General features: G+C 50.3%; 1 protein-coding gene across 1 annotated transcript; it reads left to right on the plus strand.

Moving 5' to 3' along the window:
- Positions 1-1189: 1189 nt before the first annotated feature.
- On the plus strand, positions 1190-11278 carry LOC119819889 (serpin A12-like). The gene is made up of 5 exons (XM_038338110.1): positions 1190-1817; positions 4912-5182; positions 8152-8158; positions 10012-10152; positions 11087-11278. The coding sequence occupies exons 1-5, from the start codon at positions 1190-1192 to the stop codon at positions 11276-11278; spliced, it is 1239 nt and encodes a 412-aa protein (XP_038194038.1).
- Positions 11279-15566: the final 4288 nt, after the last annotated feature.

Below are 15566 nucleotides of genomic sequence, written 5' to 3' on the forward strand. Positions count from 1 at the left end.
AAGAGCAGGAAACTGCCCGAGTCAAAGGGGCAGAAAACATGGGAAGAGCTGAAGAAGGACTTTCTCGGGTGGCAGAAGGATGCTGGAGGGTGGCACTGCGCCAACAAGGGAATGTAGATCTACCAGCCTTCCTTCTCCTGGCAAACTCCAGAACAAGCCAGAGGGCACAGAAGAAGTGGAGACCAGTCCCAAGGCCGCAGGGATTTGCAGGGCAGAGAAGGGCAAAGGCAGACATCCGGGCAGCAGCTGGCTCGGAGGTTTCAGGTATGTAAGTGGAAAGCTTGACTTGACTTGGTGTTACGCATATTGAGAACATCTGCGCAGACAATAGGAGGTCAGAGCTTAACTCCAAAGCTCCCACAGGGAGTGGTCAGAGGAGGTGTGCTGCCGTCTAAAGTTTGGTTCAATATCTATCGGCTTCCTCCTACTCTGGTTTTTTTTTTTTTTTTTGGTTTATTTTTTTATATTTAAAAATTTCCAGCTCCTCCCCTCTTCCTCCCCCTTCCCTCCCCTCCCCTCCCCTCCCCCCATACCCTCCCTCCCTCCCTTTTCAGGCCAAGGAGCCATCGGGGTTCCCTACTCTATGTTAAGACCAAGGTCCTCCCAACTCCCCCCAGGTCCAGGAAGGTGATCAACCAAGCTGAGAAGGCTCCCACAGAGCCTGTTCATGCAGAAGAGTCAAAGCTCAGTGCCTTTGTCCTTGGCTTCTCAGTCAGCCTCCACCATCAGCTACATTCAGAGTCTGGTTTGGTCGCATGTTCCATCAGTCCCATTCCAACTGGAGTTGGTGATTTCCCATTAGTTCTGTCCCACCGTCTCCATGGGTGAACGCACCCCTCACGGTCCTGACTTTCTTTCTCATGTTCTCTCTCCTTCTGCTCCTCATCAGGACCCCTCCTACTCTGTTTTCACAGCAGGCCTGGCATAGTCCGTGGGCAGGTGTTCTGACCTCTGCTTGTACGTGGGGGCCTCTGTTGGGAGGGGCAGAAGTTGACTGAGCCAGGCTCTGGTTTGTCAGATTCTCAAGTCTGACTGAGCCCAAGATCTTACCAGTCCCTTAGAATTCCCAGCCCCTCCCCAACCAAAGGCAACTGAAGGCCCCTGATGAGCAGCAGGAAGACTCTGGAGCTCTGTGTCTTGTTAGGTCACAGGGTCAAACTGAGTAACTCTACTGCTTTCTTTGTCTAGGATGGCACGCTCCATTCTGTCCCTCTGGCTGCTGGTAGCTGGGTTGGTTCCCCATTCCTGTGACCAAGAGACACCACCAACATCACTGAATCAAAGAGTATCACCAACACCAGGGATTCACAGGGCACCACACCCCTTCTTCAACAACCAGAAATTTGCCTTGAGTCTGTACAGACAGCTGCCGGCAACAGAAGGAGGCAAAAATGTACTTCTTTCCCCGCTCGGCATCAGTATGCCCCTCACGCTGCTGGCCTTCCAGGATAAGCCAGATGTCCGCCACCTGGTCCTGCGGGATCTGGGGTTCAGATTCACCAAAGACCTGGACACTGAAGCGGCCTTGCACTATGGGGAGCAGCTGGATGCCCTGATGCCCACCGAGAAGTGTGGGGTCCACACTGGCAGTTTGCTGTTTATGGACAAGAGAGTACAACCGGAAATGAGGTTCCTCATGCAAGCCCAGCACTCCTACAACAGCGACGTCATCCTGGTCTCCTTAGGGGACTATGAGTTAGCTCAGAAGCAGATAAACTCGGCCATTCGTGACAGGACCCACGGGAAAGTGAAGAGGCTGCTGAGGGACCTGAAGCCACTATCTAACTTGTTGCTGGCCAATTACAACTTCTTTAATGGTCAGTGAGCCTCGGATGGAGCCTTGGCAGCCCCTTGCTGAAACCTCCTCTGCTCCTCTAGATCTTTCCGGATGGCCTCTGTTCCTTTGGCTTGAGACAGCTTCCTGCTCTTGCCCACCTCTGGATACCTCTCTCTCTCTCTCTCTCTCTCTCTCTCTCTCTCTCTCTCTCTCTCTCTCTCTCTCTCTCTCTCTCTCTCTCTCTCTCTCCTTAGTATCATCTAGTCCTTTAGTTCTTTAGTTCTTTGAGAAAGGTCTTGAGCAATACTTCACTTAGGGTCCAGGGAGGTCAGGATCATCTAAATCTTTTCTAGTTTTTGGGAAAGTCAGCCATTTTTGCCCCAGACAAATACTCCCTCTCCTCTTCCTGAACTGCTTGCCTGGCATCTCCTGTGCTTACTTCTCACCCTGCTCCTTTCTTCCATCCTTTACCCCTCCCTTCTAGAACTTGAAGCTCCTTTTATAGATACAGTCCCCACTCCCTCCTCCTTGCTAAGTTTCGGGACAAGGCATCTCAATCCAGGACCAGCAACATTACTCTTAGGACTCAGTGACAAATGAGACAAGGGGCCCTATGCTCTAAGGTCATATTCCAGTGGTGGCAGCAGAGCATGAGGCCACCCATGGAGCCCTGTGTGACCGCCTATCCCACACCTCTGAAGGTCAGCCCTGCGCACTGGTGCTACACCAATGTGCCTTCCGTTCTGCCTCATGCAAGCCTGAGCTATGGGAGGGTTATATGCCGTGTCTCAGACTGTTTCAACAAGCTGCCCTCAACCCTCCACACAGAAGGGTACCGTGTCCTTCCACACATGTCTGGCCTGGCTGCCAGCGGCTCTTCTGCTGGCCATCCAGCTGGACACTTCCCCATAGTCAGCAGGACCTTCAGCTCCTCTTCCTGGCCCTGGTGTGTTTCTCTCTCTGGGAAATCATCACAGTGCTGACAAATCATGGTGTTCCCTCCCGTCCCCCTTCTTCCAGTCTAGGTTCTTCCCTCCAGCGAGCTGGGCCATGTAAGCTGCCTGCAACCTTCCTGTGCGCTGAACACTCCCAACTTCATGTCAGATCCCCATGTCTGACAGCCCCCTGGTCACCTCCGTCCAAATGGAGCAGCCTGGGCTTGGCATGTTCTGAACGGAAGTAGTTCCTCCACCCAGGAACTCCCCTTCTCCTAATCCTTCTCTTCAAGGCTCTGATTCCAGCCCAAGCAAGGACCTTGATGCTCCCTTGCCCCAGGCCTCTTTCCTCCCCATACCACCTGCTAAATCTGACCACAGCCCCAACCATGGCCATTATTCTTGTTCACCTTGCCAAGCTACGTTAACTCTTATTTACATAACTCTTAGTTACCATGAGTGTGTCTGCATTTTTCCTCTCTATTTCTTTTGCAGGGAGGGACTTAACAATCCTACTGTCTCAGCTTCCTACATCCTGGGACTCCACGTGTGTGTCCCTGTATCCAGCAGCAATGACTTCTAAATGAGTCTGTCTTCAACTTGTCTCCCCCAGGGCCCTTGAATGACCCATCCCCTGCCCTCTCTCCCATCAATCTCTGTTATCCTCCCTACTCTCCCCTTCCCCCAAAGCACCAGGGTTACTTAAAACTTCAGCCCTACCTGAGCTACACGACCCTGGTGCTGTCAGCCTGGCTTGTGCCTCCCCCATCACTTACATGAATGGCTTTGCTCCTTCCTCCTCTCTTCTTCCTCAGTGATGGGCCCTCCTTTGGGGCTCAGCTCAGGCTTCCAGGAAGTCTTTCATGACAAAGCTCCCAGGAGAGATTGCCAGCTTTAAGAAGAAAGCAAAACCACAAAACACATAGTTAACTATGGTTGTACCTCCAACATTTAGATGTAACTGGGCGTCTTGTCTTTTATCTGGGCTCCCTTCCTATCCCTATTCGAAGGAGGTAGCTGTGGAGAAAAACGAGCTTTTGTTTTGTACATGGAATCTGAGCTGCTTCTAGGGAGTTTGGATGGCAGTGGCAGGAGGTTGGCAGGATGGGGTCCGGCACTGGGGTCTGGCACTTTGAGAGGTGCAGGTTTGGGAACTAGAGGCTTAGAACCCCAGAGAGTGGACAGCTTGGAGCTGCTAAAGAGAACAGCTCGCTTCTGAGTTCACCCCCTCTTTTCTATTCGGAACTCTCACAACTTTCCTATTGTTTTTCCTGAGGTCATGGACTGTTTGTGGGGAAGGGTAGGTTCTTCTGTAAAACACCCACCTTTCCCCTATCCAGTCAGGCAAGAAAGCCAGCTTCCTAGTCCTCCCCAGAGGTCTCCGGCCCCAGGTGGAGCTCCAAGTTCAGTGTATACATAGCACTGTGGGACTCAGCCTGGTACTGAAGAGCTGACCATCCAAGTCCTGGCCAGAACCTCAGTTACAGGGAAAGAAGCTGGAAAAGCAGCTCCCAGGAGGCTGAGCTCTAAAACTTCTTGACTCTAAGCCCACGGGTTTGCATTCTCACTGTTTCTGCAGACACCAGGGGAAGAACGCCTTCTGCCTTGGTAGACTGGCGCTGTGCTATGGAAACAGATGGCTAGCCATTTCTGAGCAACTGCTGTGTGAAGGACCGTACACAGGGCTTTGCTTACAGTGCATTGCTGCTGTGTGCAGGCCTATGACCTCTGCGGGTGATCCGGGAGCTGGTTGACTCCCACCTTCTCTGGCCTCACCTACAACTCTGTCTCTTCCCTTCTCATTCCAGCTACACTTCTTCTCCGTCCCTGAAACAAGGCATTCCCACCCCTGGGCTGTTGCATGTCATTGTTTCCTCTTGAGAATGTTCCTCCACTGGCTGTTCTATGGCTTGTCCATTGCACTGTTAAATCTTTAATCACTGTCACCTTCTAGGGAGTTATGTGGATATACAACTATCTCGTATTTATCTCCTTAGCCAATATCCCCGCCAGCTCATTGGCTTACTTGTCAATTGGGGTGTTTATATTCCATTACCTCATAAGAACTGTGTGGACAAGGATCTCTCACATGTGCCCGTGTGGTTTGCTTGGCATGTGTCAGTCTTAGGGCCTCCCTGATGGACAAGTGATGTATCCTGGATATTGCTGGCCCCTCTGATTTGTGCACTCTCTTGTCAGGAGAATGGAAATATCGCTTTAACCCGAAGCTCACAGAAATGGGGTACTTCTCGGTAGGCGAGGGGGTCCGGACCGTGGTACCCATGATGCAGCGGGTAGGCTGGTTCCACTTGCAGCATTTCGCCCACCTGCACAGCCATGTGCTCCAGATGCCCTATACCTGCAACATCTCAGGAGTCTTCATTCTCCCGGATGAGGGGAGATTAGAAGACTGTGAGAACGCGGTGATGAAGGAGAGCTTTGACACGTGGACCCAGCCCTTACCACGGAGGTGAGAACCCAGCTATTGCCACCTCCCCGGTGCTGCAAGACCTTTTCCACCATTGCCTTAGCTCTGGGTGAGAGGTGGAGACCTTTCTAGTCTTTGGGGCATGACATGGGATCTGGGACTTTGTCTTACATATTATCAGACAGGATTCAGTCAACTTTACCTTTCAAAGACAGGAAAATACACAAACCAAAATCACTACCATCACCATTATTATCATCATTATCACCATCACCACCATCACTAATAACACATCATCACAACCATCACCATCATCAACATCATTACCACCATCACCACCATCACCATCATCACCATCACTACAACCATCACCACCATCATCACCATCACCACCGTCACCATCATCATCACCATCACCATCACCACCATCATCACCACCATCACCACCATCACCACCATCACCACCATCACCATCATCATCACCATCACCACCATCACCACCACCATCACCACCATCACCACCATCACCACCATCACCACCATCACCACCATCATCACCATCCCAACCATCACCACCATCACCACCATCACCACCATCACCACCCACCATCACCACCATCACCACCATCACCATCACCACCATCACCACCATCACCATCATCATCACCATCACCACCATCACCATCATCATCACCATCACCATCACCACCATCATCACCACCATCACCACCATCACCACCATCACCACCATCACCACCATCACCACCACCATCACCACCATCACCACCATCACCACCATCACCACCATCACCACCATCACCACCATCATCACCATCACAACCATCACCACCATCACCACCATCACCACCATCACCACCATCATCACCACCACCATCACCACCATCACCACCATCACCACCATCACCACCACCATCACCACCATCACCACCATCATCACCATCACCACCATCACCACCATCACCACCACCATCACCACCACCATCACCACCATCACCATCATCATCACCATCACCACCATCACCACCACCATCACCACCATCACCACCATCACCACCATCACCACCCATCACCACCATCATCACCATCCCAACCATCACCACCATCACCACCATCACCACCATCACCACCACCCTCACCACCATCACCACCATCACCATCACCATCCATCCCCACCATCACCACCATCACCACCATCACCACCATCACCACCATCACCACCATCACCACCATCACCACCATCACCACCATCACCCTCATCATCACCATCACCACCATCACCACCATCATCACCATCACAACCATCACCACCATCACCACCATCACCACCATCACCACCATCATCACCATCACCACCACCATCACCACCATCACCATCATCATCACCATCAGCACCACCATCACCACCATCACCACCATCACCATCATCACCATCATCACCACCATCACCACCATCACCACCATCATCACCATCACCACCATCACCACCATCACCAACATCATCACCATCACCACCATCAATCACCATCACCGTCACCACCATCATCACCATCATTACCACCATTACCACCATCACCAGCATCACCACCACCACCACCACCATCACCACCCGTCACCATGGTATCAGCTTGCTGCATCTTCCTGTGAGAGATTTACAGTTGTCAACTGTGCTTTGAAGCCCTGTAAGTTATAAAGAAGTAAAGAGGGGAGGTGGGAAGATGCTTCAGTTGGTAAAGGGTTTGCCTTGTAAGTATGAGAACTGGAATTGAACCCCCAAACCTATCTACAAAAAAAGTTTGAGATCCTCATGCCAGGTCAATCTGATGGAGTCATTTTCTCAGTCTCAGTTGAGGGTCCTCTTCCCAGATGACCTTTCGCAGTGTCCAGCTGACAAAAACAGAAAGAAAACTAACCAACACAGTGAGCTCCAGGCTGATGAGAGACCTATCTGAGAAAAAGAGGCACAACATTACTATTGTCCTCTTTTACCTCCACACGTGTATGCACACACATGCGCACCTGCACACACATGCGCACAGAGTGGAAGGAACAGTGTGTCACTAAGAAGGCCATGAACAGACCACAGTGCTGAGAACCCCTTGTCTGGATGTGTCCTGCCATGCCACTAGTGAGTGGGTGACCTGTTAGTGACCCCACTGGGAACCAGAAGCCAGCCTCTTTTCTGGCGGCCTTGCCCAGAGGGAAAGCTGTGACTATCTGGTCGCTCGCCCTTCTCTGCCCTGTTCTAATGTGAGTTTGCTTGTGTCTCTAAGAAAGAACAGAGAAAAAACAAAAAAACACAGAATAACTGGACGCTTAAACACTGGTTCTCAGCCTTCCTAATGCTGTGACCCTTTAATACAGTTCCTCATGTTGTGATGACCCCAACCACAACATTTATTTTTATTGCTACTTAATACCTGCAATTTTGCTGCTGTTATAAATCATAATATAAAGATCTGTGTATTTGAAGGTCTTAGGCAATCCCTGTGAAAGGGTTATTCGACCCCTCCACGGGGTCACGACCCACAGGTTGAGAACCAATGCTATAAAGTAATGCTTTTGCTATCCAAAGTCTAGCCTGTGACCAACCATGATGCAGCGGGTAGGCTGGTTCCACTTGCAGCATTTCACCCACCTGCACCTGCTTCTGGATATTTGAGCTCTCAGGCACACCCCAAACCCTACAGGTTCCAGCAGACTGTGTACATTAAAGATTGAGAAGCCCTGCTCCAGGCAAGTCTTGCTACTTTTGGATGGATTCCCCAGCTCCCCACCATGCAAACCACCTCTGCCTTGCCTGCCTTGTCCCGTCTGTACAACTGCTCTGTCTTCTTCTGTGTGCTAGACTTCTGAGCATCAAGGTTTGTTAGAAGTATCCATAGCCAGTTTCCACCAGAAGTCAGAAATGTCTCCGTGCCTAGACATAACAACCAAATTGTCCCCAGTTGTTGCTCTATGGCCACTGAGCTGTAGAACTGGTTGAGCTGTAGACGATGGGTCACAGGCATCACCTAAAGGACTGAGATTTCATCACATTTAATACCTGTCTGGCAGGACAGGGAAGAGCTGCAAGGAGCTTATGGTTGCCTTCACCCCGACAGGACATCTCCCACCCCTAGTGCCCCCCCTCCCCCCGTGGAAACAGCTAGGAGACTCACAGATCACTGATACTGTCCAGCCATGAAGACTCTGGAGCTCTTATGCAGCTCCATTGGGCCAATGCCTGGGAGTCAAAGTGGAGGGAAATAGACTCACATCCCTGTGTTTCAGAAACGAAAGCCAGGAAGGTATGGTTTTGGCACATGGTCGCCTGTGGGTCTGTGGCACACAGCCTCCATATGACTGCTGGGTGCAAAATGTCCTTTTGAGTGTGCAATTTTTTAAAAAATGTTTGTTTCTTATTTTATTCTCCCTAACATAAGCAGCAAGGAAACACAGTGTGTATTTAAGGTGGGCACCATGGTGAGCATGGGCATAGTGAATTGTTGCCTATACTCAGCGACTGAGCCCCACTGGGACCCCATTTTGTATGTGTGGCAGAAACACTTAGGAAACCTTCACTTAGAAACTGCAAGTACACAGTGCTTGCATTGTGCAGTGTGAACACCTCCAGGTCCAGAGCTGCATGATAGAAATCCAGAAATATCCATCCTGCTTGAGCCAAGCAGCACCTCCCATTTCTCCTCCCCCAGCCCCTAGCAGGCACTCTCTAGGACCAGAGGTGAGACTCTTTTGGTCTCATGATCTGACATGTGAACATATAACATCATCTGGTGTCCTTTTGATACACAAACAAGAAAGTGTGGCACTCAGTCTGCTCTCGGGCCTTTGAAATCCAAGGCCAGGCAGACAGGAGGAGGAAAGGAACCTAGGCTAAGGTGAAGCACAGACAGACAGAATCTTTTTATTTCAGCTGGACCAGGGCAATCACAGCCTCTTTAAGAAGTAATATACTGTAGCTCAAGGACCCTCAAGGACTATAGCTTTTAGGAACACTGTGACTTTGTGCCCCAGCCCTTGCAAGCCCCACAGGTGACAACAGCTGACAAGGAGAACACAGGAGGTGAAGAAGGAAGCTCAGGTCAACACCACTTCAGCAGGCACCGGGTGGAAACTTCCAGAGTTTGACCTCATGGTTAAACACAGTAAAACTTCAGGGAAAGGTTTGCACGTGACAATTATCACAGCAAAGTAGTCAAGCACTTGTGACCTTACAACAAGAATGAATTCTATTGGCTGATAAACAGTACTCAGGGCAAGGGCAAGGGCAAGGGGCTAAAGAGGAAGCATTTGTGGTAAGAATTAGGACGGATTCTATTGGTCGAGGATGCAAAGTGCACGGGGCCTCTTTTATACAGATGGGTTCTTTCCACTGAGAGATAAAGTTCAGAATTAGGAAGGCCTTAATCAATGTCCAGGATTTGGGAGATGGCTGGCCCACAGAATGGCATAGAGACCACCAGGTTATTAAACAGCATCTACGTCAGCCTATCAGGTGAGCAGGTGTCAGTCATTCCCCTTCATTTGAAGAAAATAGGTGGGTGTGGTTAACAAGCCTTGTTCCACCCATGCTTGCTTGAAGCTGTACCTCCTGCAGCTTTAGACAAACTCACATCCCCTTTGGTCCCACAGCTCATTTTTCTGAGCAAGCCCTCTGACCACCTCCCAGTATTGCCAAGAGGATGGAAGGAAATTGCCTAGAGGAGTCCCTGGTGCAACCTGCCTGTTGCAGACATGCAGCACAGAGCTGCTCTTGCTTGTTCAGGGAGTCCGCAGGCTCGGGTGCATTATTAGGCAGCATGACTTCAACTCTGTTTTCTTCTTTCATCTTCCTGAGCAGCAGGATGCAGCTGTTTTTCCCCAAATTCTCCATTCCTGTTTCTCTTCATATGGAGAATTTCAAGTATGCTACCAGCAAACTTAAATTGTTCTATGAACACATGGACCTCACGGGAATCACCATGAAAAGGACACCCATGAGGGTCACCACGGTAGGTTAACACCCTGTGACGAGGCTCTTTGTGCTTAATGGCTCCTATGGTTTCCCTTTCCTAGCTCCTTTAGGGACCAATGAGCACCCGGTGTTCTGTGAATGCAATGGGTGACGTGGCGAGTGACAGCTCCAGCATTGTCCTGGACCTGGCTGTCCCTCAGAGATGGCTGTTCTGGGGAAATAAAGAGTTGTGTTCTCAAGCGCACTACCTGCTGTGGAGACAGCCAGGATGCTGGGTGTGAATATGCACCAAGGGTGCAGGGGAGGCCCAAAGAGCAGATGTTGGGCCCAGTAACTCAATGGCCTGGACTTCAGGTTACATGCAGGTCACATGTAGTATGAGGGCCATCAGGGGCTGTGGCAGGAGAGACTGGATGGAATCTGAGCCAGTGGAAGAAGAGCGCTGTAGTCCACCAGAGAATCAAGCCAGTGAGTGACAGCAGAGGCAGGCTTCAGAGAAAAGGTTGGGAGCGGAAAGAGAGTCTGGGAAAGATTCATTTCAGGGGTGGAAATTCCAGGACTCTGGGTGGCTCGAGATGGGGCAAACAATAAGAAAGCTATCCTTCTGGAAGGCAAGGAGCAGCGCAGGAGTACAAACGGTTGAGGCTACAAGCACGCTGCTCCCCAGAAAGCCAGGTTGCCTCTTGGCCAAGAGCAGAGGGAGGAAAACAGCCACAGTGTGCAGCCAGAGGTGGGGGGTGGTGGTGGTGCAGACTGAATGAAAAACAAGGCACAGTGTTCTGGAACTCTCGGGGATGCTGCAGTGAGCCTCCAGTCTGCAACATCATGCAGCTACCTCTAGTGGGACAGTGCTAGGCCTGGATCCTGGGCATCCTGGGCCCAGTGTAGACGGAGAGTCAGGGTGACCCTTGCTGAGGGTGGGCTTGGCAGAGCTCCTGCTCCCTCACCACTCTGAACCTTGGTCTCCAAAGGCAGTGCACAGGTCGGAGCTGACCGTGAATGAGGACGGAGCAGAAGAAGAAGACATCTCCAGCTTCCAGTCCATTCCCAAGCCACCCATCCATTCCCTCCACTTCAATAGACCCTTCATAATGTTAATCCTGGAGGGGGCTGGCCACAACCTTCTCTTCATGGGGAAGGTGATAAACCCTATTAGTGCCTGATCCGTTTCCGAGAAAGAGTTGAGACTTTAGAAGACAGGAACGTGGCCAAAGCATAGGCTAGTGACTGGCCTATGATGCTCACAGGAAGGCTGAGGTTGGGGCGGTGAGTCTGACCTTCCTTTTCTCATGCCTGTAGCTGGGGCAGTGGCCTGCTAATCTTTGATGTGAGAGCGGGTACTCAAGGGTGGCTCCTACAAAGATAGGAAGACGGACATGCAGGTTAAGCATCTGTGTGGGAGAGCTCCAGACCTGATGTCCTTGAAGGACCACAAAGGAGGCACCACATGGAGGGTAGAGCTGGAGGCCCTGAATTCTGATTTTCTCGAACCTGTACTGCCTGGGCTGTAGTAGAGTTCTATTCCTTTGTAGATGAGTTCAATAAAACAGCAGATGAGAATGTTGTGATGGGTGTTCTTCAACGACAGGGCAGGGAGGGACCTGGAGGGCCTTGGAGACTCTGGAAGAGCAACCTAGGAGCATGCTCATGAGAAAGGTCAAAGCCATCCTTCCAGTGCTGTTTGCTGGAATCCAGATGACTCAGTGGCTCCCAAGGGTGTCCCCTAAGCCTCCATTTCCTTGGCACATGGCTGGGAAGGAAGCGTGCAGGGCAAGTCTCTGGGTCTCTTTGCTGAAAGGAGCTATGGGAATTGAAATTGTATCAAAGGCCCTTTGTGTGGCAGTCAGCTCTGCTCCCATGGAGACAGCTCACCATGCTTTTTCCAAGAGGGACCCATCCTCCGTGAGGAAGATGTCTTCACACAAGTCATCGGAGCCAGCATCCATTGAGCACCAACTGCGTACAAAGCACAGTCGTAGAACTGAAAGATGAAGGTAGAGGAGGGTCTCCAACTTCAAGAGCCCATTCCACAGACGCAGGACATGCCACCACTCTGCAGCCATCACTGTGCACAGATATGGGCTAACACTGTAACATGTCATCTTGATCTGCAAACAGGATTCTCGTTCTTGCTGGTGGTTCTGTCAGATGGAGTTTTGAGAGGAATGGTGAGTAGCCTAGAGCTGGCAGTGTGCCTCACTGTGAGAGAGGGAAAAGAGGTTGCTTTGTTGCCAGCCGATGCCAATGAGCACCAGTGAGTGAGCAGGCTCAAGTTGAGGGGAACTTGTAGGAACTTTGAATATTCCTTCGGTCACCCGCAGACACCGTCATACAACAGCCGCTGCCCCTCCAGGTCTCACATCCTTGTGCTCCAGCTGGAGGGGAGCTAAGTGGCTGAGACCTGCCCAGCATGCAGCTGCCCTCCTGCATTCCAGTTCATTCCATTTGTATGCAATTCCAATAACACTGTAGCCTCACCAGGAAGCACAGCCCATAGAGGGTTCTGGTTATGCTTCCCCATCTTCCGACACGTCCCCCTTGCTGAGTGAATGTCTATACTCAGTTCCAACCCAGCTCTTTTGCTCTTATCGCTGGGCAAAATCAGCTAACTCCATGCTTGAGTCTCAGCTTCCGGAAGTGGCCAAAGACCATGCGCACATTGATGACGTCACTTTACTCTGGACTCGCACCTCTGAGCTGTCCTTAGGCTCAGGGTGGCAACTGGCCTTTCACGATCCCACTGTCCACCCTCATCCCACCCCTTCCTAAGTCACTCTCAGCCCCACCCTCCCTCTCCATCACTCTCAGCTGACGACCTCATTAACCGCCAACCACTCCCATCCACCCCTCCCAACCCTCCTGTGACATCAGGAGCCTGTCCTGCCCAGACTGAGGCCACTCCATCACCCCCTAGTTGCCTTTTCTATCTCTCAGGCAAACCCTGATGCAGATGTCAACACCTCAGAAGCTCTAGTCACAGATCTTCCCTGCCACCAAGTTTTTGATAGCAGGATACAATCAGTCTTCTAAGTCCCAAAGAGCTAAGCACCTCCACCTCTCAGGCTTTGCCATTCACAGCACACAGGTCATCTCACAGCCTCAGGATGGCGCCACGCCACAGCTGCTGTCCTTGGTAGTCTTTCCACAGTCCTGGCATCTACAGTATGTTGGGGTCTTCGCTGGCTACACCTTCACCAATGGCCTCCTGGGGGACTCTGACCCTGCCATGTGGTACCAGGCCTCAGCCTCCATGTCCCCTTCAATCCTGGAGTTTCCACAGCCAATGAGACTGCACCTTCACCAGTGGCCTCTCCTAGTCTTTCACTGTGCCAGGTTTCTTATGCTCCCCATTTTCTCTTCAGGCCTGAAGCCCTCATACTATCAACACCAGCAACAGGTGGGAGACTCCTACACATGACCAAGCTCCGTTACCAGAATGAGATGCAGCTTTGGCCTCTTCTACCCACAGTCCCTCTGTGCTCCCCTGAGGAAATACTCCAGAAGAATTCACCTCAGTGCTGCTGGCCTCTTCTTTTTTAAAAAATAATTTATTAGATTTTTAAAAAATGCCAACCCAAGCTCCCACTCCCTCGCCTCCTCCCATTCCCTCCACACACCATCCCACCCCACTGCCATCTAATCCTCAGAGAAGGTAAGGCACATTGGCTTGTGGAAGGTCCAAGGCCCTCCCTACTATATCTAAGCTGAGCAAGGTATACATCTAAAGAGAATAGAATCCCAGAAAGCCAGTACATGCAGTAGGGATAAATCCTTGTGGCACTGCCAGTCTGCCCCAGCCATGCAACTGTCAACCACATTCAGAGGAACTAGTTTGGTCCTATGCTTGTTCCTTCCCAGTCCAGTTGGAGTTAGTGAGCTCCCATTAGCTCTGGTAAACTGTTTCAGTTGGTGAACCCAAGACCTCCTTGCTCATATCCTCATTCCTTCCACTCTTCAACTGGACTTTGGGATCTCAGTCCAGTGCTCCGATGTGGGTCTCTGCCTCCGCCTCCATCAGTTGCTGGATGAAGGCTCTATGGTGATATTTAAGATAATCATCAGTCTGACTACAGGGCAAGTCAAGATTGGGCCCCCTCTCCTCTATTATCCAGGGTCCTAGGTGGGGTCATCCTTGAGGATTCGTGGGAATTTCTCTAGAGCCAGGTTTCTGCTAACCCTATAATGGCTCCCTCAATCAAGATACCCATTTCCTTGCTCTCATCTCTGTCCTTCCTCCATCTTGACCATCCCATTCCCTCAAGTTCTCCTCAACCCTCCTCTTCTCCTCCTACCCTCCCTTCTTCCCCACCCTCATGCTCCCAACCTTGCCAGTCAATCCTGTCTGTCTCTTCTTAATCACAGCCGATTTCTCATCCCTAGCTTCCAATTGTCCCATTAGTTGTCTTAATCTGATGGAGACACTTCCTCAACTGAGGATCTCTCTTCTCAAATAACCATAGCAATGCCAAGTAGACAAAAACAACAGCAACCAGCACAAAGACTTCACTTCTAGTGTCGTCACACAAATGGCCCTGATACTTGTTTTTCTCTGAAACCTAACATGCATTTTTCTCAATTCTTTTCCTGAATGCCACGCCTCTTCAATCACTAAATAGTTAATGGCTTTTCTAGGACAGAGTTCCAAGATGCTTCCACAATAGTCTCCAAAACACCATCAGGTCTGTCACATCAATACCCAACTCTGGTACAAATTTCTGTCCTAATTTGGCTTTTTATTGCTATGATAAAACAGTGATCAAAAGAAGTTTAAAGAGGAAAGTTTTTTGTGGTTGTTGTTTTTTTTTTTTTTTTTTTGCCTTACATGTCCTGATTACAGGTCATCATTAAGGGGAGCTAAGGCAGGAACTTAGGACAGTAACCTGGAAGCAAGAACTGAAGCAGAGGCTGTAGTTGATGGCTTTTTTAAACTCTTTAGGGGCGTACCACCAAGCTCCCAAATAAATACACAGAGACCTATTCTTACTTAGGAATGCCCGGCCTTAGCTTGGCATGTTGCTAGTCAGCTTTTCTTAAATTATTCCATCCACTATCCACCTTTTGCCTCCGGCTTTTTACCTTTCTCTATTTCTGTATATTTTTTCTTCCTTCCTTCCTTCCTTCCTTCCTTCCTTCCTTCCTTCCTTCCTCTCTTTCTTTTTTTTCTTTCTTTTTTCACATCTGGCTGTGTGGCTGTGTGACTGGGTAGCTGGCCCCTGACATCTTCTTTTCTCATTCCTTCTATTTATTCTCTCTGCCTGGCAGCCCAGCCTATTCTTTCTCCTCCCTAGCTATTGGCTGTTCAGCTCTTTATTAGGCCAATCAGGTGTTTTAGGCAGGTAAAGTAACACAGCTTCACAGAGTTAAGCAAATGCAACATAAGAGAATGCAACACATCTTTGCATTATTAAACAAATATTCCACAGCATAAAAGAATATAACACATCTTTAGCC

This window comes from Arvicola amphibius, chromosome 7 (genome assembly GCF_903992535.2).
Source record: "Arvicola amphibius chromosome 7, mArvAmp1.2, whole genome shotgun sequence".
Taxonomy (NCBI): Eukaryota; Metazoa; Chordata; class Mammalia; order Rodentia; family Cricetidae; genus Arvicola; species Arvicola amphibius.

Coding starts and splice junctions, on each gene's coding strand:
- LOC119819889 (XM_038338110.1), top strand. CDS start 1,190: ATGGCACGCTCCATTCTGTCCCTCTGGCTGCTGGTAGCTGGGTTGGTT. Junction 1,818..4,911: donor CAATTACAACTTCTTTAATG/GTCAGTGAGCCT, acceptor CTCTCTTGTCAG/GAGAATGGAAATATCGCTTT. Junction 10,153..11,086: donor CACCCATGAGGGTCACCACG/GTAGGTTAACAC, acceptor TGGTCTCCAAAG/GCAGTGCACAGGTCGGAGCT.